Source organism: Danio aesculapii, chromosome 5 (genome assembly GCF_903798145.1).
Source record: "Danio aesculapii chromosome 5, fDanAes4.1, whole genome shotgun sequence".
NCBI lineage: Eukaryota > Metazoa > Chordata > Actinopteri > Cypriniformes > Danionidae > Danio > Danio aesculapii.
In genome coordinates, this window is record NC_079439.1 from 22,312,334 (window position 1) to 22,335,069 (window position 22,736).

Below are 22,736 nucleotides of genomic sequence, written 5' to 3' on the forward strand. Positions count from 1 at the left end.
GGAGGCACTCTTCAGACGTTTGTCAAAAAGAAACGGTCAATGAACTTAGGTCCCAGCACTCATAGGAAGTCATAGGAAAAACAAATAAACACTAGGCCCAAAATCTGCCCTGGCTCACCCACCCAAACAAAGGAAGGGGCTTCTGCACGTATCAGAGCGATGTTTACAAAGTCCTCATTAAGGAAAAGAAAGAAGATAACGGTACACACACACACACACACACACACACACACACACACTATGAACACTAGAACTGCAGAGCTTCCTAGTTTGCAGATAAGGGACAGAGAGAGAAAGTAGGGAGAGTGAGAGAGAGAGAGAGAGAGAGGAAAAAACATTTGAAAAGAGATGGCACAGAGGGACATCTCTTTCACGTAGTGAAACCACCCTCAAACTTTTCAGACATCAAAAGGTGAGAAGAAGAATAAATGCTCAGAGTTCAGGAATAGAGGCACTTTAATGCAGCCATCAGTGTGCGGCTACATATTGAACCAGAACAGCAAAGGACAAGTCTACTTTCTTAAGTTTTGCATTGGAGCAACAACTAAACCTCTGTCCAGAAAAAGTTGTGTACTGAATTTAAGCGCTTTTGATAGTGGATCTATAGATTTCACCTGCTGCACATATTGCTGATACACATTTGTCTTGCGTCATGGCCGGTAGCAAAAATTACTTTTGGATTATGTTTTCATCTGCCACGTCTGTTTTATTGGCCTTTTCCCTGCTTTTCTGGGGGCCTTTCTGTGTGCAAAGTAGCCCCATCAGCTCCCCGGAGAGGCACCGCACTGCTCCAGGTTTGGATGATGGACATGGAGGCATTTTGGATCCTTCACTCTTGGAGCAGGACAGTGAGGCGAACATGCAGAGTTTGATGGAGACCCTGAAGGGACAGTTTCTGCGCACTTTTAATCTGACTCGTCCCAGCTCTCCTGCGCATCAAGGAGCCACTCGTGTAGAGCCACCTGAATATATGTTGGAACTCTACAACCGCTTCGCCAATGACCGAACAGCAATGCCTTCGGCAAACATCGTACGCAGCTTTAAAAATGAAGGTAACAGCTTATTTTCCTTTCCAATGAGGACAGTATAATCATTTGTATTGTAGGAATTTTTGTTATTTTTTATTTAAAAAAAAAACAACAACTTATTTTTTTCTACTGTTTATGTGATATATAATGGTTTCCAAAAAATTTAATTAATTAATTATTTAAGTAATTCATGAAAATGTAGCTGGGAAAGACAAATGTTCTGCTGAAAAAAAATATCTAAAAGAGTCTTAAAAAGGGCGGCGCGGTAGCACTGTGGGTAGCAGTGTCGCCTCACAGCAAGAAGGGCGCTGCTTCGAGCCTCAGCTGGGTCAGTTGACATTTCTGTGTGGAGTTTGCATGTTCTCCCTGTGTTCGCGTGGGTTTCCTCCGGGTGATCAGGTTTTCCCCACAAGTCCAAAAACATGCAGACATATAGGTGAATTGGGTAAGCTAAATTGTCCGTAATGTATGTGTGTGAATGAGAGTGTATGGGTGTTTCACAGTGATGGGTTGCAGCTGGAAGTGCATCCACTGCGTAAAACTTATGCTGGATAAATTGGTGGTTCATTCTACTGTGGCGACCCCTAATTAATAAAGGTGCTAAGCTGAAAAGAAAATGAATGAATGAGTCTTGAAAAGCTATTTTGGTTGTGTACTGTAGTAAATAATTGCATTGTCATTCATACTTAATAAATATGCATGCTGAATTATCAGCAATTTATTGAGATGATAGGTGCCTTTTTGATAAACAAAAAGAGGCTTCAAGTGCTTTGTTGTGCAGCAATTTAAATGAAATGTACTATTCTTGTGTTGTCTATAACCAATACTCACTCACCTACACCATAAAGGTTGTCTAAATTCACACGTACAAATTGTATACATTGATAAATATATAATACTATTTTATGTTCTACCTTTTTTGACAAAAATGTAAATTAGTTTTTATATTGTAATATTTTTAGACATTTTTCACACACATGAAGTTGTGGGAATTAGAATTCCTAACATTTGTCTGTCTTGTTCTCTCCAGACTCCTCCCCATACAGTATGGGACCTGGTGGAGTGAGACGACACCCACTTCTCTTCAACGTGTCAATCCCACACCACGAGAGAGTCACCACAGCTGAACTCCGACTGTACACTCTGGTCCAGACTGACCGCAACAAATATGCTGGTGTTGACCGAAAAGTGACCATATATGAGGTCAAACTGCTTGAAACAAACAGCAGCCAGCAAGTAAAAAGAGACAATATTGATGGAGGAGATCAAGAGAGTGAAACAGAGCTAGTGGAGTTAGCATCTCGACAGGTTTATGGTACAGATAATGCATGGGAATCTTTTGACATGACTGCTGCAGTACACCTTTGGCGGAAATCAGACTATGGGACCACCCACAAGCTGGAGGTCCACATAGCAAGTTTGGACTCTCAGAGTGTGGCCGAAGGTGAAAATATAAGCAATGCCATAGAAGGGGACATGGACATTGACACCAGCCCTGAGGAAAAACACAAACCCTTAATGATCGTGTACTCTGATGACCAGAGCAGAGACCATCGTGGAGCAAAACGAGAGCTGAATGAGCTGATCCAGCACGAGACCAACCGGCCAGGCCTTCAAGACAACCTTGAGCTGGAGATGACTGGCCTTTGGGGTGACCTTGGACAAAAAGATGGCAATGAAGAAGAAGAGCAGAGTGAGGAAGCTCTCCTGCAGATGCGCTCCAACCTCATCTATGACACAGCATCTAGAATCCGACGCAATGCCAAAGGCAACCAGTGTAAAAAGAGCTCCCTCTATGTGGACTTCAAAGACATCGGCTGGGACAGCTGGATCTTGGCGCCGACTGGTTATGAAGCCTTTGAGTGTACAGGGGTCTGCACATACCCTTTAACCAAAGACGTTACACCTACAAAACATGCAGTTATACAAACTTTGGTCAGTCTGAAAAGTCCACAAGTTGTGTCCAGGGCTTGTTGCGTTCCAACTGAACTAGATCCCATCTCCCTGCTCTACCTAGATGATGCAGGTGTGGTCACGTATCAGTATAAGTTTGAAGGAATGGTAGTGGCCAAGTGTGGGTGCAGATAGTATTTGATGGACATGGGGAAGTGGGGTGATGCTTGGCATCGATTGTAAGGAGACTAAAAGACATTCATTGTCTATAGCCTACATTCCAAATGGCAGTGGATGAGCACTTACTCCCAACCTTAACAGCGTTAGCAGGAGTCATGATATCAGTTGTGGAATCTGCCACGTGAAAAGGAGCCACAATGCAAGATTTAGTTGGACCGGTGGCCATTTTATCCCTGCTGAATAAGGATTGGGTGGAACATAAGACAATAATTGAACCACTGACCCGCCTCGGGATAAATGAGCTGTTCTTATCAGTACAGACTGAAGTTTAAGTCAGAGATTATATCAACTCCAACTCGTTACATACTTGGCCATATCGTTTTGCGTCAGCAGAGTCCTAGCTAAGTGGGTGTTTCGTGGGGATGGCAGCGAACTCAAGCACCACGGGTCAGTCCAGTGACCCTATCAGAGACAAAAAGCCTGTGAAACTGCCTGTTTCCAGTTTCCACCAAGCTCCGTATCGTGACACCACCAAGTCAATACGCTGTTTCCTGCCTAACAGAATGCATTTGATACAAACTGTCCAAGCATAAGTCAAAGTGTTATCAGAAGAGTCTTGTAAACGAAGGGAGGCGTAAAACACACCAGAATGGACCAGTCTGGACTTCCGAATGTATCCTGGTTAGCAGTCTGACTTATGAAAACAGTAATACAAACAATAGGTCTCATTCACCAAGTGCGTCTGTACCAGAAGTCATGTGTGATCAGTGTACAGATGTTTTATCACTCACTCATTCATTCATTCATTCATTCATTTTCCTTCAGCATAGTCCCTTTATTTATTAAGGGGTCACCACAGCGGAATGAACTGCCAACTTATCCAGCATATGTTTTCTCTTACAATTCATATGTTACCAGTAACTTCAGTACTTACTTTCCTTATAATTTAATGAAGCAACTATTCAGAAACAACTGTAACCACACATGAGCAAAAACCACATGGTCTGGTTGGATGATGGCATTTTAAATATAGATACTTCATCTTAAATAGATTTTCATAGACAAGGAACATGCCAGCTGACTAATGAGAGCTCTATAATCTGGGTCTGTATTAGGTGTTTGAAGCGGTTTTGAGGATGCACACTTGGCATTTGCTCATCATACAGTAGGTTTGTTTTTGAGAATGACAAAAGGTTTTAATTGAAGGTTAATGTGGAAAGCAATTGGTTTGGGTGTGTTTTATGACACTTTGGGCATATTCCCCCTCATTTTGAAACTCTAAATTAATTAAAGGGATGGTTTCCCCCTAAAATAAAGCATTTTCATTCAATTTACTTACTCCATCGTAAATGTAAGTCAAACATTTATTTCATTAGTCGAAAAACTAACTAAAAGTAAAACTAAATAAAAAACTTAATGAATACTTGTGACTCCTACTGATACAGTCAAGCCCAAAATTAATAATACTCCAAGTATACATGTAGTGTACATTGAGATCTTATGAATCAAATCAATCTGTTTGTGCACGAAACTGAACATTATTTGCAACATTATTATTACCTTTATTCCACAACCTTCTTGATCTTCTTGACTCATTGATCAGTAAATGAGACTAATTGCAAAAAAAAAACTAAACAATAAATAGGGAGTCAATGGGAAAGTTTTGTATAAACGTTTAAAATGTCTTTACTGAAAACCATCCAGAATTAAGCTGTTATAAAATATTATATTTTCTCTCGGTCACATTTTTCCTATTTTTTTTTAAACCTTGTCTGTATTTCCAAATGAAATGAACTGATGAATCCATAAATCACTACTTAGATGGAAGAATGGGACATTGAAAAGGAAACCTCGTCCCATTGGTGACAGACAGCATCAGCAAGGGGGATGTCGAGGGGCTCTCTCACCCCCTCCTGCTCCACATGCCGTGCGAGCTGTGCTTCCACCCCTGAGCACGAACGTGATAAGAAGGTGTCAGGACTGAAAAAAACATTTGTGTGCGCACCAAAGACAGTTCCAAGCTGCACGGAGGGTCGGAGACAGACGCTGTGATTCCTGGCAACAAGAGGCAGCTTTTATATCATATCAACGTTTGGATGACCCCAATCTACCCTAAAGCGAAGGCGCATCATTTACTCCCCATCGCTCTCCTCCTGTACTCCTCTGTCATCCCTCTCCTCCTTTTGGACCCTTATCACCACTAGACCAGGAGAATGAATGGAAACTCTCGCGAGGTCATGCCACCCACAGATATCCCTCACAAGACTTTTCAGACTGATAATATCTGCCAGGATTATTCCCATGCCTGACGCATACTTTGCATTACTGACTTTATGTCTCTACTGACTTCACTATCGTTGAAGTACAATTTGTGTTCTGCTGCTTTGACTTATCATAAAGCTTATTTATTGATTAATTTATTTGTTTTTGTTGTTATTTAGGTGACTTTGTATTGCAATACTGTATATACAGTATGACTGCGTACACTATACAGAGAATATGACACTGTAAGATGTTGTTTTGCAAAGAGTATGGGTATACGAGTATATAAATTAATTTAAAATCAAATTACTAATTGTAATAATTTATCCTTTTCTCATCTAGTTTGTGTCGAAATACACAAGCAATGTTTAATCAATCACTTCTCAAGCACTGACGTCTTGTTATGATTTGTGTATATCTTTAAATAGTTTGTTGATCCTTTTGTCCCTTGCACCCAGACACTCCAGAACTCCTTAACAAGATATATTTAGCCACGATCAGTCCAGAGCTCGCTGTTTAGACATTGGGTGTGGGAGCAATTCATAAATGTAACTTCCCATTGAAGACCAGCAGCTCAAAGGGCCCATAGTTTTACATGTGTCAACAGATCCACATCCATGGGAAGCTGACTGGAAACTAATGACCACACAGGCTTGAGGCTTGAGACTGTGCAGACGTATTTGTTTCTTCCTTTTTTTTTCTATCTGTTTTTGGGGTGGTTTGGACTGGGGACATCTTTAGCTTTTTCACTATGTATTTAAGATGTGAAGTTGGTAAATGCCAGGTGCCATTGTAAAACAATGTATTTTGCCATGTACAAACGCACAGAAGGTGTAAATAAAATTATATTTTGAAGAAACTGTATGTGTGGCTTGCATTGTGAACCAGCAAAATTTTCAGCTAATTTTTCTCAATTGAATTTCGCCAGAATAGTTCTCAAACAATATTAATTAATAAGATTGTTAATGTTCAAACCTTTGATTTATTGTCACTAAAGCCATGACTGTCTCCTGGAAAACTCCCAGAATGCCACAGCCCCCCCTAACCCCATCTCCGCTCCTCAGCTTTTTGGCACAGTCCGGCCAGCTTTTTGGTACAGTCTTCATGCGCACCAAACCCAATGCGCAATCATCTCCATACCCGCTCTTCAGTGTGCGCGCACCACCTTTCACCACCAACCTGTTGGCTGTTATTATTCCATAGTATTTTTTGATCTTAAAGGGCCATGAAACCCCCCCCCCCCTTTTTTTTTGGTTTAAGTCTACCTAAGAATTTTTCCAAAAAATGCTCCAAGATGGGCGTGGAACTCTGAGAGTAGAGGGAGGAGCGGGCGTAGCTGGCAGAGCAGGGAAAAAAGAGGGGAACTAACAATTGTTGTCAGTTGGCTCACAAAATGAGACACAAACCGTGAAGAGACGCATGATTTTATCGTTTATAAAGTTAAAATGCAAAGAAATAAACAGTAAGTAATTTAATGCCCTGCTACATTCGTTATTTGTAATTTCATATACTCATAACCACAGTTTATTATATCATTAAAAAGATCATCAAGTTTATATAAACACAAAATGAGGAGGACTTCACTCCTCCTCAATCCAAGGGTCTGAATGCAGACACAGTGGAGCAGTGCAGCAGTTCTCTTACCGTATCTATTTCAACCATTAGCCCTGCCAGTATTCCAGAGGATTTTAAAGTTAAGGGGGTCGCACACCAGAAGTGCCGCGTAGAGCACGCATTTCAGAATTCTAAACTTTGTTTTCTTTTAGGGTACACACACCGGTGCCGCAAGTCCATATTTCTGCCATGCCACAGAACGCGATCTGAATATTTTTATGTTAAATATCATGCGAATGTGCACGTCTGGTGTAACGCATTTGATGTGTGACCTGCTATACTGTAGGTGAACACAGCTAGGGCTGCAACTAATGATTGTTTTAATAATCGATTAATCTGACGACTATTTTTTCGATTATTCGATGAATCGGATAAAAAAAAAAAAGAAAAGCATTTATTTCCAACCCTTTATTTAAAAAAGCTCATCCCTGAGGTGGCTGGTGAACTTAGAGAAGAGTAGATTCAACTTTATAGTTACTTTCACTATGTGTATCTGATATGAATAAAACACATTGGCAAATTATATTTGAATGGATTGTTAGACTTCCTTGAGTGTTTTACAAACTCTAAATGTATTGTTTTGCTAGTTCATTGTGTGTATTTACATGTCTAAAACATAAAATAAGTATTAGGCGATTAAAACGCTGCATAATTGTGACGTATTTCTCAGCGGAGTTAAGTTGGTTTTGTTTTCGAAAAAAAAAAACGGAAAAAGAAGCGTTTTTCTGACGGTCCTTTACTGAGACCTCTGCTCAGCGCGAGCTCTCTCGGCTAAACGCATATTGCGACTGCTTAAACGGAGCAGTGCTCGTAATATCGAGCGAAAGAAAATAAAAAGACAGCTGTAAAACATAACCTGCTTTGTCTTTTGGTAGGAAACACAGTTTAGATCTTTTTAGGGTACGAGTTTTTTGAGTTAATGCTGTCTATCACTGAATGTGTCAGGACTGAAAACTAAACCAACTTAACCTCAGCGCTCACAAAACACCAGCACCAGGGACTTTACGGTTCTCACTTCAAAACAGAACAAAAGTTGGATTCTGTAGTGATTTACCCAGGTGTTGCTCCCTTCCGCATCATCCTTATCTTTGAGGTGCAGAACTCTATCAGTGCGCGAGAGATGGAGAGAGGCCGTGTTCACTCCGCTCCACGCTGAGCTAAATTGTTATTTTTTTTTTTGCAACACAACGAATCGATTATGAAATTCATTGCCAACGCTTATAGTAATCGATTTTTAGCGATTTTTAGCGATTTAATCGATTCGTTGTTGCAGCTCTAAACACAGCAGCACGGATATGGGCAATGTGTCTGAATGGTAATGAACTCAACTGATAAAATACAAAGTCCACCATTCTCCAATTCTCGTACAGCTCTCTGTACAGTTTTGCTGTTTCGGCCCTGACAGTATCATGACAAAAACATGCAACAAACCACATGCAAAGTGGATCATGGAAACAAACACATATGACCCTTCATGAACAGCTAAATACTGCCAAATATGGATGCCGTCTCACCCTGTCATTGGGTCTCACCGTTTGGCAGGCCTACCTTGCCTTCGGAAAGCATGTGCTCTCATGAAAAATTAAGAAGCAGGGTCTTCTCAAAGGATAAGAAAACTCTGCTATGAATAATAATGGAAAGCCCCCGTTTCATCACTCCACTAGCAGATTTGTGCTACATCACCGATTTTGATCCCGGCCCAAAAATTATTTTAAACCTTTGAAATCAGCTGACAAAAGCTCAAAATGATCCAGTTTTCCCCTTAATTAAGGCTGACAGGTGCTAACGTTGTCTTAACTGATGCTCAACACACACAAATCTGTAAAAAAAATTTAAAAAGTACTCCAGGGTGTCTTGAACCTTCATTGGATATCAACGGCGGTTCATTCCACTGTGACGACGGCTGATGAATAAAGGGACTGAGTAAATGAAATTCATTTTATTTTTGGGTGAACTATCCCTTTAAATCGTGGATGGGAAACAATGTAGACCCTCCAGTGTGTTTATTGAGTTTGAATGATGACCGTTCAGGACCTCCAGACCAAATACACACAAGCCTTTGAGCTGCGGCCCATTAATGAGCTATTTACAAGCATTTGCGTCTGGAATTTGTCAGCTAATTCCGGGAATACATTTATTGTGTTGACAGAGAAAGTTATTAGTATGAGCCGATAGCGAGCATACTATTGTTACTTTAAAAAAAAGACATGTGTCACTTGTTTTTGTGTCTTTTAATAAATATATATGAAGAGTTCAGATGCAAAAACCTCTAAAAGCCATCTGATATTTTCTTCTAAAATTAGCATTTTTCTCCAACTCCTGTGTGTAGGCTCAGTAGTTTTACTTTTATAGTGACAAATAAGTTGTTTACATTGCCTTTAAAGTGAAATAACTGAACATAAACACAAGAGACTGAAAAAAAATGGTAATTTTAGGAGAACATTTCAGATGGCATTTAGAGGTTTTTGCATCTAAACTCTTCATATTTTTGTTTGATGTGATTAGTAATGTCAGCTCTTGGATTAAATCCAGTCTGCTGTATTTCACTACAGTTGGTTTCATATAAAAATGTAAAGATAAAAGGTATAAAAAATATCTAAAAAATGACAAATGACAAACATATTAGAAAGTGACCAGCAATAATGTTGGAAATTTAAATCCATTTTAATGTTATTGATTATTTTACTTAATCAGAGGCTGATTGTCTAAATCAAAATAATTAATTTGTTTGCTTTGAGAGTTATCTGCTAACATTCTTACATTTTTACTCCATGGTTATCATTTGTACAAGTATTAAAGTACTGTCAAACAGTCTGTTGTTTAAATAAAAACAATTACAAATATTTGTTATTTGGAAAAAAGAATAATAATTACAAGCTAATAAAAAGTACCCATGTATTTTAATATAGATGCAAAACAAACTGTTGTTAACTCTGGTCATTGGACACAGTGACAACAAGCAAATAACTGATGGTTGGCTCCACCTCGTGGTGATGACATACCAGACACAATTGATTGCAGCATACTGTATTAAAGCCGAGTGTCTTAAATCAGTAAACATCTGCTGCAAGTGAGTTTCATTGCATGATAATCTAGTGGAAGCGTAGTTTTAATGTAAGTGTTAGTATGACATATAGAAGCCACATATTAAGTAATGTGTATTTGAAATGAAATTTTACAATAAAGTAATATTACAAAGTTTCTCCGACGCTTTCTTTCTTTTTACTTTGTTTTGGAAGGCACGAAAATGAGATTTGTACATTTGGAATATATGAATTATAGGATGATATTAATGGTAAATATTCTCAGATGTTCACGCAGCATTATATAAAACTATTTTACTGTGCACTTACTGTATACATACAGTGCATGTTTCTCATTCAAAGAAAAACTGTGCTTGTACTGTATCTGATGATTTTCCAATTTTACAAGATTTACCAAATCAGTGGTGGAAAACACTATGAAAGCTTAAATCTACAGTTTTATGCAAAGCAGCAATTTGATTTGAATATATTTATACCTATGGAAAAAGCAACATTTCAGTTCTGACATAACATTTATTTAATCAACAGATGTAATCACAACTAAAACAGACAGGTGCATAAATTTGGGCACCCCAACACAATAATAAAAATCCATATTTTGTAGAGCTACCTTTTGCTGAAATAACAGTCTGTAGACGCTTCTTGTAGTCAAGTCCCTGAATTTTATCTAAAGGCGCTTTGGACCATTCTTCCTGCAAAATTTCTCCTGTTCAGACAGGTTTGATGGGTGAAGTGCTTTTCAAATCAATCTATAGGTTTTTTGATGATGTTCAAGTCTTGGGACTGGGATGGCCATTCTAGAACATTGTATCATGTCTGAGCAGGAATTCCTTGGTAGATCTGGAGCTATGCTTTGAGTCATTGTCCTGCTAAAACATCCAACCCTGCATAGCGTACCTTCAGCCTCTTGACCGATTCCTGAAACTTTTTCTTAAGAATCTACAGATACAGATGGAAAAGGCTTTTTTCTGCATAAGCCTTGCATTGAGCTGTTCGTTGTGAAGAGTGCGCTAGACTGTGGAACGATGTATAATGACATTATCAGCAGCAAGATGTCTGGAGCTCTTTGGAGGTGGTCTGTGACCATTTTAACCAAAGGCGAGGGCCTTTGCCTTTGAAATATTTTTCTTGGTCTAGCACATCTTTCGTTTAAAAGAACTGTTCCCGTGGCCTTTTATTTTCTTACTATATTTCTGACAGTAGAGATAGAGCCTTTAAACATTTGTGAAAGCTTGTATCCCTCTCCTAATTTATGTTGATGAATTATCCTAGCTTTTAGGTCATTAGGAAGTTCTTTTGAGGTTTCCATGTTGCTGCTTTCTGGTTCAACTAGTAATCAGCTTAAAAATCCTTTTTTATGAGTGGTTGCAGGCAGCACGGGTGGGTAGCGATGTCGCCTCACAGCAAGATGGCTGCTGGTTCGAGCCTTGGCTGGATATATATGTTGAATATATATGTTGGCGGTTCATTCCGCTGTGGTGACCCCTGATTAATAAAGGGACTAAGGCGAAGGAAAATCCTTGAAATGAATGAACAGGTGAGTGGTGAGTGGTTGCACCTGTGTTAGGATTGTTAAGATTTATGTGTTGTCTGTGGCCATTTGAGATGCATGTATTTATATATTATATGGATACAAAGAAATACATGGATGTTTTGTACTTTTTGAATCTTTTATGAACCTTTAGAGTCATCAGAGTCTTGGTTGAACTGACTTAGATCGAAGGGACATCTCCCAGATTAAAAAAATATATTTATAATTCTTTTGTTAAATATATTTTTAATAGACAAATAATCTTGTGTGTTTATTTATCGTAAAGTTATTGATATTGTCATAAATTTTACTAATAATTATTAGTCAGAGTTAAAATGCTGTCACTGCAGCCTACGCAACAGTTAATCTAGCTCATCTTTCAAAAACTATATGATACTGTAGGCCTACCTGGAGGTACACCTGATGAAGACTAAAAATAATACTCATATTTGTTCACAAAATGTGCGTTGCTTTTTGTAATCTACAGGCTATTACATGTTGTTGCCTTTAGAGGGCTCTATAATGTAAGCCATTTTTAACTGACTCCTAAACCGGACGTGTCCAGTTAACTGTACTAGATAGAAACAAACGACATGAGCAGGTTCTTCATCTTTAACAATTATTATGGAATTTTAAAGAGGACGGTATATGTTAACACTTCACAAACTAAATCGAATTAAGGAAAAGTTAGTGAAAAGGTTAAAGGTAATTATGAATTTAACTTAACTTAGCAGGTCGTAAGAGAATTTGTTACTCCAACATAGTTACTCTTACATTAAAATGTGATGTCATTTAATATTGTAGTACTTTGAACCAAAACAAAACAAATCCGTGTCCTGACTTGATATACAGAAGGTCCTTCAGTTTTACGTTAAACCGTTTAGTGCTGTATAATCATTAACCGCTTTGAGGAAATTATATACAGTCATGACTTTTAATTTGAAATATAAGTTCATAGTAACTTGTCTCGTGGTGGACTGCGCTGTGTAGCTGTTAGTTAGTGCCTAACGTTAACGTCTTTTCACGTAACTTAGTTGGAGTTATAATGGAGGAAAAAAAATCCTTTCCGTCAAAGCCAAGTGTCTTTCTGGAGAGAGAGGAGAAGGGCAGTACAGTATGTAATATGAGTTTTAATGATGAGAAAAAGGAAGAGAGTGGGATTTATCATTTGTCCGAGAAAGCAGCATCTCCAGTGCCTAGTTACGTGTCTTTAAAGAGTGACAGATCCATGGCTGAACCTCCTAAATTCAGCGATGAAGCAGAACATTTTCCACCCAGGTGAGTCCTGCTGAGTACATTTTGCAAAAGTGATGTGTGTCAGAAAAATCCTTTCATAATAAACATAAAACGGGTGTTAAGTAACTGTAATTTTCGTGATTATATGATTTTTTGGATTACATTGTTTAGAGTATATTCACATTAAATATTTATGCAATATTTTATAAATTGTATTAATAATATAAAAATTTCTGCATTGAAGTCATTCAGAGAAAAAGGAGCAGAAATGTGCTGTTCACTACCAGCTCCAGAGAGCAGTGATAGATCAATGGCTGAACCTCCTAAATTTAGTCATGTAAACATACATACAGATTTTGACACACTCTTGATTCTCTATGGTTTTCAGTAATTAATTAAAATTTATGAAGAATGGATAATACATTAGGTGGTCTTCATTGTTAATTGCTTCACTAACGTTAAAGCTATTCTGTAATCTAGCTGTGCAGTTGAAAATCTCATACAGAGTTGACATGCTAAGCTCAAAAACTACTGTTAAAAGCACTTTGTAATGTATATATTAATCTATAGTCTTAATTTGGTAGTTATCTATTTTTTTAATGTGTATTTTCAGTCTTTCAGAGAAAGTAGAGGTCTGTGCTGTTCACCATCGGAGACCATCATCTCCACTATCAGGTTATGTGTCTTTAAAGAGTGACAGGTCTATGGCTGAACCTCCTAAATTCAGTGATGCATTAGAAGAATTTAAATATGGGTGAGTTTACACGTTCATTTATGTACTCATTTAATTTTCTTCATGTTTGATGTCATGTGACAAAATGGAAATAGTAGCAAGTATGGGTACATTACATTCATACCTGTACTGATCTTATTCTTATTATTGAAATAGGCTATGATGATAGACTTACAATTTTAAAATGGCACAGTCTGTATAGGTGTTTCGCTAGATTTCGCTAGTTTCGCTTTTGTCCACTTTTACGTTTTATATATATATATATATATATATATATATATATATATATATATATATATATATATATATATATATATACACATACATATATATACACATACATATATATACACATATATATATATATATATATATATATATATATATATATATATATATATATATATATATATATATATATATGAGCAATATCACACGAGTAACAGTGCGATATGGCTGTATATCAGCACTGGTGGGAGGCGTGCATTGCATTTATACAACAGTTCGATGGCACAATCTTGTATATAAAAAAGAAAATTAAACACGGAGAGTCTAAAATCCTTTTTGTATTGGGAACTACTTTCTTCCGCCATTCATTCACATCTGCAGCTGACGTCAGAACAGCAGAAGCCGTTACTAATTCTCCAACGTCACTTTAGAGCTAGTGTTTGAATGATTCTCTATAGCGTAATGTGAAGCGGCGCTTCTGGTGTGTGACCCCTTAATGTGATGACAAAACAGCTGATTTTGCTCACATTTTAAGATTATAAGGCTGAACGTGACATGAAATGCCATCCGTTTACAGAGATATCTCCCTACAGTCTATTACAGTCTACAGTATTTCTATGTTGCCGTCGGTATTGTAATGGGTGCCAGGTGTCCAAGCGTTTACCCAGAGATTTTAAGGAATAAAAAAAAGGCGACAGAAACTATGTTGCTCTTCCTATTGGCCTTTATACCTTTCTCCCAAGTGCTGTCGACTACATACATGCCAGTCAATGACAATGAGTAGGCAAAAGGAAAAGAAAAAGACACTCAAACATCCGTCGCAAAATAAAATGTTACATTATTGAGATAAAAGAATGATACAGTGGCAGAGCGACCATCATACACTGCTCTTCAGAGCTCGCTGAACTGAACTGGGTTCCCATACATGCATGCTTATTACATCTAAAAGGTAAAACAACCACAGAAATAGTCTTCTTAAAGAGCCCATATTATGGGTTTTTGAAAATGCCCTTTCATGTAGTGTGTAACACAGCTCTAAGTGAAGTGAAATATCCAGCTAAGGCTTAAATCTGTAAGTGTACAGTGTTTAAAACTATTGATTCATCTATAAAAGAGTCGACTCATAGTGCTTCAAACGAGTCATCTTGATAACGAGTCATTAGGTGTTTCGTGATGACACGACTACGAAACACATGTAGTTGTGCATGCAAACCCGAGAGATTTAAAACATGCGGCCCCGCCCACTAACACAGAAAAAAGACACACACAGAGACGCACACACATACACCGGTCGAATGAAGTCACGCTGTGCAGATGGATATTATTGACAGTCTACCCAAAGATGAAAGCTCAGCATTATAGCCCAGCCTTGAGCAGTTCGAGTGCTTCTGGTAACTACATGCTTACAAAGAAGACTTCATCGGCTGTTTGTTAAAGGAAGGATCAGTAAGGACTGTTAGAACATGGATCAGTGGATCATGAATCAGTTTCTACCCCCATTTCACAAGTGTAAGTACGTGCGATTAAAATTGTTGCCTCGTTTACTCTAGCTTGCAAATTATGTATTTAGTTGTGTTTTGTTACTTGTAACTGTGTGTACTGTATCAGGTTAACTCTTTATATTCTCATATCGCGTGTAAAGCCACGTTGAAAACGCGACGCGTGCCTATTTGTTTACGGATCATCAGCTGTTCCTACACGCATGCAACGGTCAAGTTTCAAAATAGTTCAGCTCAGGTTCGAGGTAAATTGTCTAAATTGCACCCAGCAAGCTGAACTGGTGCTCTAGGCGTGTGTGTGTGTTGTGTCCTCTGAGAAGGAGGGTAATGTGTGTGTGTGTGTGTGTGTATGTGTGTGTGTGTGTGAAAAGAGCAGGTAGAGTGTGACAAGCTAGGAGATTTCCTCGCCAGTTCTTGGAGTTTTTGCTCAATAAAATAGTCATCGGTATTTTCTAGTCCATAGTCTGTATTTACATTCACCCACTGGCAGCCAAAACCCAAGCCTTACACTATGAAGCGTGTATGCACTGTGACTACTTTTATATTGTTGATTAGCAGCTTCTTATTAGCTTCTCAACTGGCACACTATACACTCATGCACTATGTACGTATGCACTTACACACTCAACAGCATAGTATATGTAGGTAGTGTCGTCCCAAATGGGACACATATGTTTTTTTGCTAACCAGAAATTCAACCTGTTTACCTGATGACGTTTGACGGTTGCCAAGTCAGAGAAATAAATGACCAAACTATCAAATATTACCTGCCATGAGTAGAACCGCATTCACCATTAGGAAGCGCTATAATCACTCTCGTAGGAGAATTTTGCTTTCACTATCCAAATTAAATAAAGTTATCCAACATGTGCGCCCGATAGCTCCGCCCCTTCCGCCACGTTGGCAAACCTGCGGTCGTTGAGTGCATGAAGTGTCCATCATTACACACTTCATTTTACCGGCTGAATGAGTGCATCATCCGTGTAATTAAAGTGCACTTGTTATTTTTAGAGTTTTCAGTGTGAATGCACTACTTACACTATTTATACTGCAAAATGACGTAGAATAGTGCACAAGTATGCAATTTGGGACACAGCTATTGACTCCATCCGGTCCACCTTAAATACCACGACACTCCCGTTTTTCAGCTCTTATTCACGCTCAAGAAAAAACCTTAAGCAAGGGCTTATTATGCGGTCTTGGCGCCATCTTGTGGATAGACAACGTCAACCGTCTTTGCCTGCCGACGAGCTCTCTCAGAAATTGTAAATATTTTAAAATAATCACTATTCTTACAAATAAACTGCATAGTTGCAATCTAAACAACTACATTCTCGACTAAAAAGCCTCAAAAGTACAATTTGTTGTCCAACAACAGTAATACACAGTGAAGGGTGAAGAGGCCTTTGTGTGATGTTACTGGCAAAATATCGCACTGCTGTCAGCCAATCAGATTCAAGAACCAGACAGAACTGTTGTGTAAACATAAATGTATAACTGCTGAACAGTTTGTATATTATTAAAAAAAACAATACAATTAACTAAACCTTTTATTCCCCTCAATAATTAAATGTGATTCTTTTTGTTTTGTTTTGAATGCTTTTGCAGGAGCGCTCTACCCACGAAAGCTGATTCATTGGTTGCCTTGAAACAGTGTTGCCAGATATAGCTGACTTTTTCCAGCCCAAAACCTGTCCAAAACCCGCCTAAATGCATAAAAAAGCCCAAAATATTAGAGTAATATTTGTTACACCCTGTGTGGCTCGGAGGATGAAAAGGGCTTAACATATAATAACAATCCAATATCTTTTTAATTTCCGTGAGATGTTGGCTGTTATGCATAGACAGAGAAAATGGACCTGGCAAAAAGTGGTTCGCTTTATTTACAAATAAAGATAAGAAAGAAAAATAAGAATATTTAAATCACCCAAAGTATATTTAAAAATGTGTACAATAGATGCAAAGTATTCAAATTGACACAAACCTGATAGAGGGAAGGAAAGGTAACAAATTAAACACGCACTAACTGAACCCACCCCATCTCATAATAACTAAAGAGAAAGCTGAAAACAGAAAACAAAAACATCTTCGGCGTCACGCCACGCACTAAACTGCACTCGCTGGAGAAAACATACGGATTAACAGAGAATCAGCTACGTGTATGTTAAATGCAAGTCACATGACGTACTTTACTTTCACTTTCCTTTAAGTAGATTTAAGCAGATTTAATTTGGACGTTCAGAATATATGTACAACTCAACATAATTAAGCGACATAAAAAACAGGTCATACACTCAAGTCACACAGAAAGACAAAGCGCAGTGACAAGAGTTGAAGGATTCCCCCCAGTCTGGTCCAAGTCGTCACTGGAGCGCTTAAATGACCCCCATTTCCACACGTGAAAATTCCATGAGCTAATCAAAACCCCTAGATTTTAGAAGGACAGTAGGCAGCAAATAAAAACAGAAAGGGGAGGAAGGAACAACAGAGCAACACCCCAAGCACGTAACAATATTTAAAGATAAAATGAAAATAAAATAATAAAAAATAAAATAAAAAACAAATTCTTCCTAATTGGTATTTTACATTCTTTTGAACACATTTAGGTCATGTCTGTAAATCAGACAATGCTTCTATGTTTGTTCTTGCTGTTATTTGGGGGAAAAAGTTTTTTGATAAACCGCGGGAGTCAGATTTGTCCAGGGAGTCAGATTTTGACAAAACTTTCCTTCACTTCCTTGGGGACAGGCAATTTTATATTATAAAACCGCTCAAATTTTGTTAAAATGCCTAAGCCATTTTTACCCGCACAATCAAACTCTAAATCGCCCATTCTGACAACACTGCCTGTGACCCACCCACATCAACCTTACAGGATCCACCCTAATCCTATTTTCTGTTTTTTACCTGGGGTACCTGGGGTCTTTTAACAGTCATCCTGCTTAAATGTAGTGCCATGACTTTTTTCTTTTTGAAGGGACATTTATAACTTGATCCTTCAGACTGATGCAAGATCTCTGGATGCACACTATAAAAGACTGTGCAATGGGCCCGTAGCTGGTCCGTTTCACCCAGTGTTTCACCGGAGCTAGGAACCGATCAGACATAAAGGCCAATCAGCCACTTGTTTTTTATTTAATTTCATTGTAGAGTAAGAGCAGTTTAAAACAATTTTTGCCATTTTTCGGCAACTTAGGGTGTGCCCTGTGTCCCACCCACCGCAACCTTACAGGACACACCCTAATCCTATCTCCTGGTTTTTACCTGGGGTATACAGACAGCCGGTCCCATGTATTCCAGATGGCCAAGGTGCAGAATAATAATGTCCTCGTTAGCCATTGACAGTCATCCAGTCAAGAATGCAGTGCCCCAACATTTAGGCTCTGTCTTACATGGGCAGTCATTTCCCTATTGTACAGCATGCAGAATGTCCTATGACTGGCAACTTTGCCAATACTAGTCCATGAGCTCTTGGTCTTTTAACAGTCATCCTGCCTAATTTTAGTGCCATGACTTTTTTTCTTTTTGAAGAGGACATTTATAACTTGATCCTTCAGACTGATGCAAGATCTCTGGATGCACACTATAAAAGACTGTGCAATGGGCCCGTAGCTGGTCCGTTTCACCCAGTGTTTCACCGGAGCTAGGAACCGATCAGACATAAAGGCCAATCAGCCACTTGTTTTTTATTTAATTTCATTGTAGAGTAAGAGCAGTTTAAAACAATTTTTGCCATTTTTCGGCAACTTAGGGTGTGCCCTGTGTCCCACCCACCGCAACCTTACAGGACACACCCTAATCCTATCTCGTGGTTTTTACCTGGGGTATACAGACAGCCGGTCCCATGTATTCCAGATGGCCAAGGTGCAGAATAATAATGTCCTCGTTAGCCATTGACAGTCATCCAGTCAAGAATGCAGTGCCCCAACATTTAGGCTCTGTCTTACATGGGCAGTCATTTCCCTATTGTACAGCATGCAGAATGTCCTATGACTGGCAACTTTGCCAATACTAGTCCATGAGCTCTTGGTCTTTTAACAGTCATCCTGCCTAATTTTAGTGCCATGACTTTTTTCTTTTTGAAGGGACATTTATAACTTGATCCTTCAGACTGATGCAAGATCTCTGGATGCACACTATAAAAGACTGTGCAATGGGCCCGTAGCTGGTCCATTTCACCCAGTGTTTCACCGGAGCTAGGAACCGATCAGACATAAAGGCCAATCAGCCACATGTTTTTTTATTTAATTTCATTGTAGAGTAAGAGCAGTTTAAAACAATTTTTGCCATTTTTCGGCAACTTAGGGTGTGCCCTGTGTCCCACCCACCGCAACCTTACAGGACACACCCTAATCCTATCTCCTGGTTTTTACCTGGGGTATACAGACAGCCGGTCCCATGTATTCCAGATGGCCAAGGTGCAGAATAATAATGTCCTCGTTAGCCATTGACAGTCATCCAGTCAAGAATGCAGTGCCCCAACATTTAGGCTCTGTCTTACATGGGCAGTCATTTCCCATATTGTACAGCATGCAGAATGTCCTATGACTGGCAACTTTGCCAATACTAGTCCATGAGCTCTTGGTCTTTTAACAGTCATCCTGCCTAATTTTAGTGCCATGACTTTTTTTCTTTTTGAAGAGACATTTATAACTTGATCCTTCAGACTGATGCAAGATCTCTGGATGCACACTATAAAAGACTGTGCAATGGGCCCGTAGCTGGTCCGTTTCACCCAGTGTTTCACCGGAGCTAGGAACCGATCAGACATAAAGGCCAATCAGCCACTTGTTTTTTATTTAATTTCATTGTAGAGTAAGAGCAGTTTAAAACAATTTTTGCCATTTTTCGGCAACTTAGGGTGTGCCCTGTGTCCCACCCACCGCAACCTTACAGGACACACCCTAATCCTATCTCGTGGTTTTTACCTGGGGTATACAGACAGCCGGTCCCATGTATTCCAGATGGCCAAGGTGCAGAATAATAATGTCCTCGTTAGCCATTGACAGTCATCCAGTCAAGAATGCAGTGCCCCAACATTTAGGCTCTGTCTTACATGGGCAGTCATTTCCTTATTGTACAGCATGCAGAATGTCCTATGACTGGCAACTTTGCCAATACTAGTCCATGAGCTCTTGGTCTTTTAACAGTCATCCTGCCTAATTTTAGTGCCATGACTTTTTTCTTTTTGAAGGGACATTTATAACTTGATCCTTCAGACTGATGCAAGATCTCTGGATGCACACTATAAAAGACTGTGCAATGGGCCCGTAGCTGGTCCGTTTCACCCAGTGTTTCACCGGAGCTAGGAACCGATCAGACATAAAGGCCAATCAGCCACTTGTTTTTTATTTAATTTCATTGTAGAGTAAGAGCAGTTTAAAACAATTTTTGCCATTTTTCGGCAACTTAGGGTGTGCCCTGTGTCCCACCCACCGCAACCTTACAGGACACACCCTAATCCTATCTCCTGGTTTTTACCTGGGGTATACAGACAGCCGGTCCCATGTATTCCAGATGGCCAAGGTGCAGAATAATAATGTCCTCGTTAGCCATTGACAGTCATCCAGTCAAGAATGCAGTGCCCCAACATTTAGGCTCTGTCTTACATGGGCAGTCATTTCCCTATTGTACAGCATGCAGAATGTCCTATGACTGGCAACTTTGCCAATACTAGTCCATGAGCTCTTGGTCTTTTAACAGTTATCCTGCCTAATTTTAGTGCCATGACTTTTTTTCTTTTTGAAGAGACATTTATAACTTGATCCTTCAGACTGATGCAAGATCTCTGGATGCACACTATAAAAGACTGTGCAATGGGCCCGTAGCTGGTCCATTTCACCCAGTGTTTCACCGGAGCTAGGAACCGATCAGACATAAAGGCCAATCAGCCACTTGTTTTTTATTTAATTTCATTGTAGAGTAAGAGCAGTTTAAAACAATTTTTGCCATTTTTCGGCAACTTAGGGTGTGCCCTGTGTCCCACCCACCGCAACCTTACAGGACACACCCTAATCCTATCTCCTGGTTTTTACCTGGGGTATACAGACAGCCGGTCCCATGTATTCCAGATGGCCAAGGTGCAGAATAATAATGTCCTCGTTAGCCATTGACAGTCATCCAGTCAAGAATGCAGTTCCCCAACATTTAGGCTCTGTCTTACATGGGCAGTCATTTCCTTATTGTACAGCATGCAGAATGTCCTATGACTGGCAACTTTGCCAATACTAGTCCATGAGCTCTTGGTCTTTTAACAGTTATCCTGCCTAATTTTAGTGCCATGACTTTTTTTCTTTTTGAAGAGACATTTATAACTTGATCCTTCAGACTGATGCAAGATCTCTGGATGCACACTATAAAAGACTGTGCAATGGGCCCGTAGCTGGTCCATTTCACCCAGTGTTTCACCGGAGCTAGGAACCGATCAGACATAAAGGCCAATCAGCCACTTGTTTTTTATTTAATTTCATTGTAGAGTAAGAGCAGTTTAAAACAATTTTTGCCATTTTTCGGCAACTTAGGGTGTGCCCTGTGTCCCACCCACCGCAACCTTACAGGACACACCCTAATCCTATCTCCTGGTTTTTACCTGGGGTATACAGACAGCCGGTCCCATGTATTCCAGATGGCCAAGGTGCAGAATAATAATGTCCTCGTTAGCCATTGACAGTCATCCAGTCAAGAATGCAGTGCCCCAACATTTAGGCTCTGTCTTACATGGGCAGTCATTTCCCTATTGTACAGCATGCAGAATGTCCTATGACTGGCAACTTTGCCAATACTAGTCCATGAGCTCTTGGTCTTTTAACAGTCATCCTGCCTAATTTTAGTGCCATGACTTTTTTTCTTTTTGAAGGGACATTTATAACTTGATCCTTCAGACTGATGCAAGATCTCTGGATGCACACTATAAAAGACTGTGCAATGGGCCCGTAGCTGGTCCGTTTCACCCAGTGTTTCACCGGAGCTAGGAACCGATCAGACATAAAGGCCAATCAGCCACTTGTTTTTTATTTAATTTCATTGTAGAGTAAGAGCAGTTTAAAACAATTTTTGCCATTTTTCGGCAACTTAGGGTGTGCCCTGTGTCCCACCCACCGCAACCTTACAGGACACACCCTAATCCTATCTCCTGGTTTTTACCTGGGGTATACAGACAGCCGGTCCCATGTATTCCAGATGGCCAAGGTGCAGAATAATAATGTCCTCGTTAGCCATTGACAGTCATCCAGTCAAGAATGCAGTGCCCCAACATTTAGGCTCTGTCTTACATGGGCAGTCATTTCCTTATTGTACAGCATGCAGAATGTCCTATGACTGGCAACTTTGCCAATACTAGTCCATGAGCTCTTGGTCTTTTAACAGTTATCCTGCCTAATTTTAGTGCCATGACTTTTTTCTTTTTGAAGAGGACATTTATAACTTGATCCTTCAGACTAATGCAAGATCTCTGGATGCACACTATAAAAGACTGTGCAATGGGCCCGT

At 39.4% G+C, this 22,736-nt stretch overlaps 2 protein-coding genes across 2 annotated transcripts in view; both read left to right on the plus strand.

Annotated features, from left to right (window-relative positions):
• Positions 1–652: 652 nt before the first annotated feature.
• bmp10 (bone morphogenetic protein 10) lies at positions 653–3,116 on the plus strand. The gene is made up of 2 exons (XM_056456876.1): positions 653–1,052; positions 2,059–3,116. The coding sequence occupies exons 1-2, from the start codon at positions 653–655 to the stop codon at positions 3,114–3,116; spliced, it is 1,458 nt and encodes a 485-aa protein (XP_056312851.1).
• Positions 3,117–12,460: 9,344 nt separating this feature from the next.
• The window catches only part of si:dkey-13n15.11 (NACHT, LRR and PYD domains-containing protein 12), a 52,373-nt gene continuing 42,097 nt past the window's right edge, over positions 12,461–22,736 (plus strand). Inside the window, exons 1-2 of the mRNA XM_056457591.1 lie at positions 12,461–12,830; positions 13,402–13,542. Coding sequence (XP_056313566.1) covers positions 12,598–12,830; positions 13,402–13,542 — 374 coding nt within the window. The 5' untranslated portion in view covers positions 12,461–12,597. The remainder of the gene's footprint in view (positions 12,831–13,401; positions 13,543–22,736) is intronic.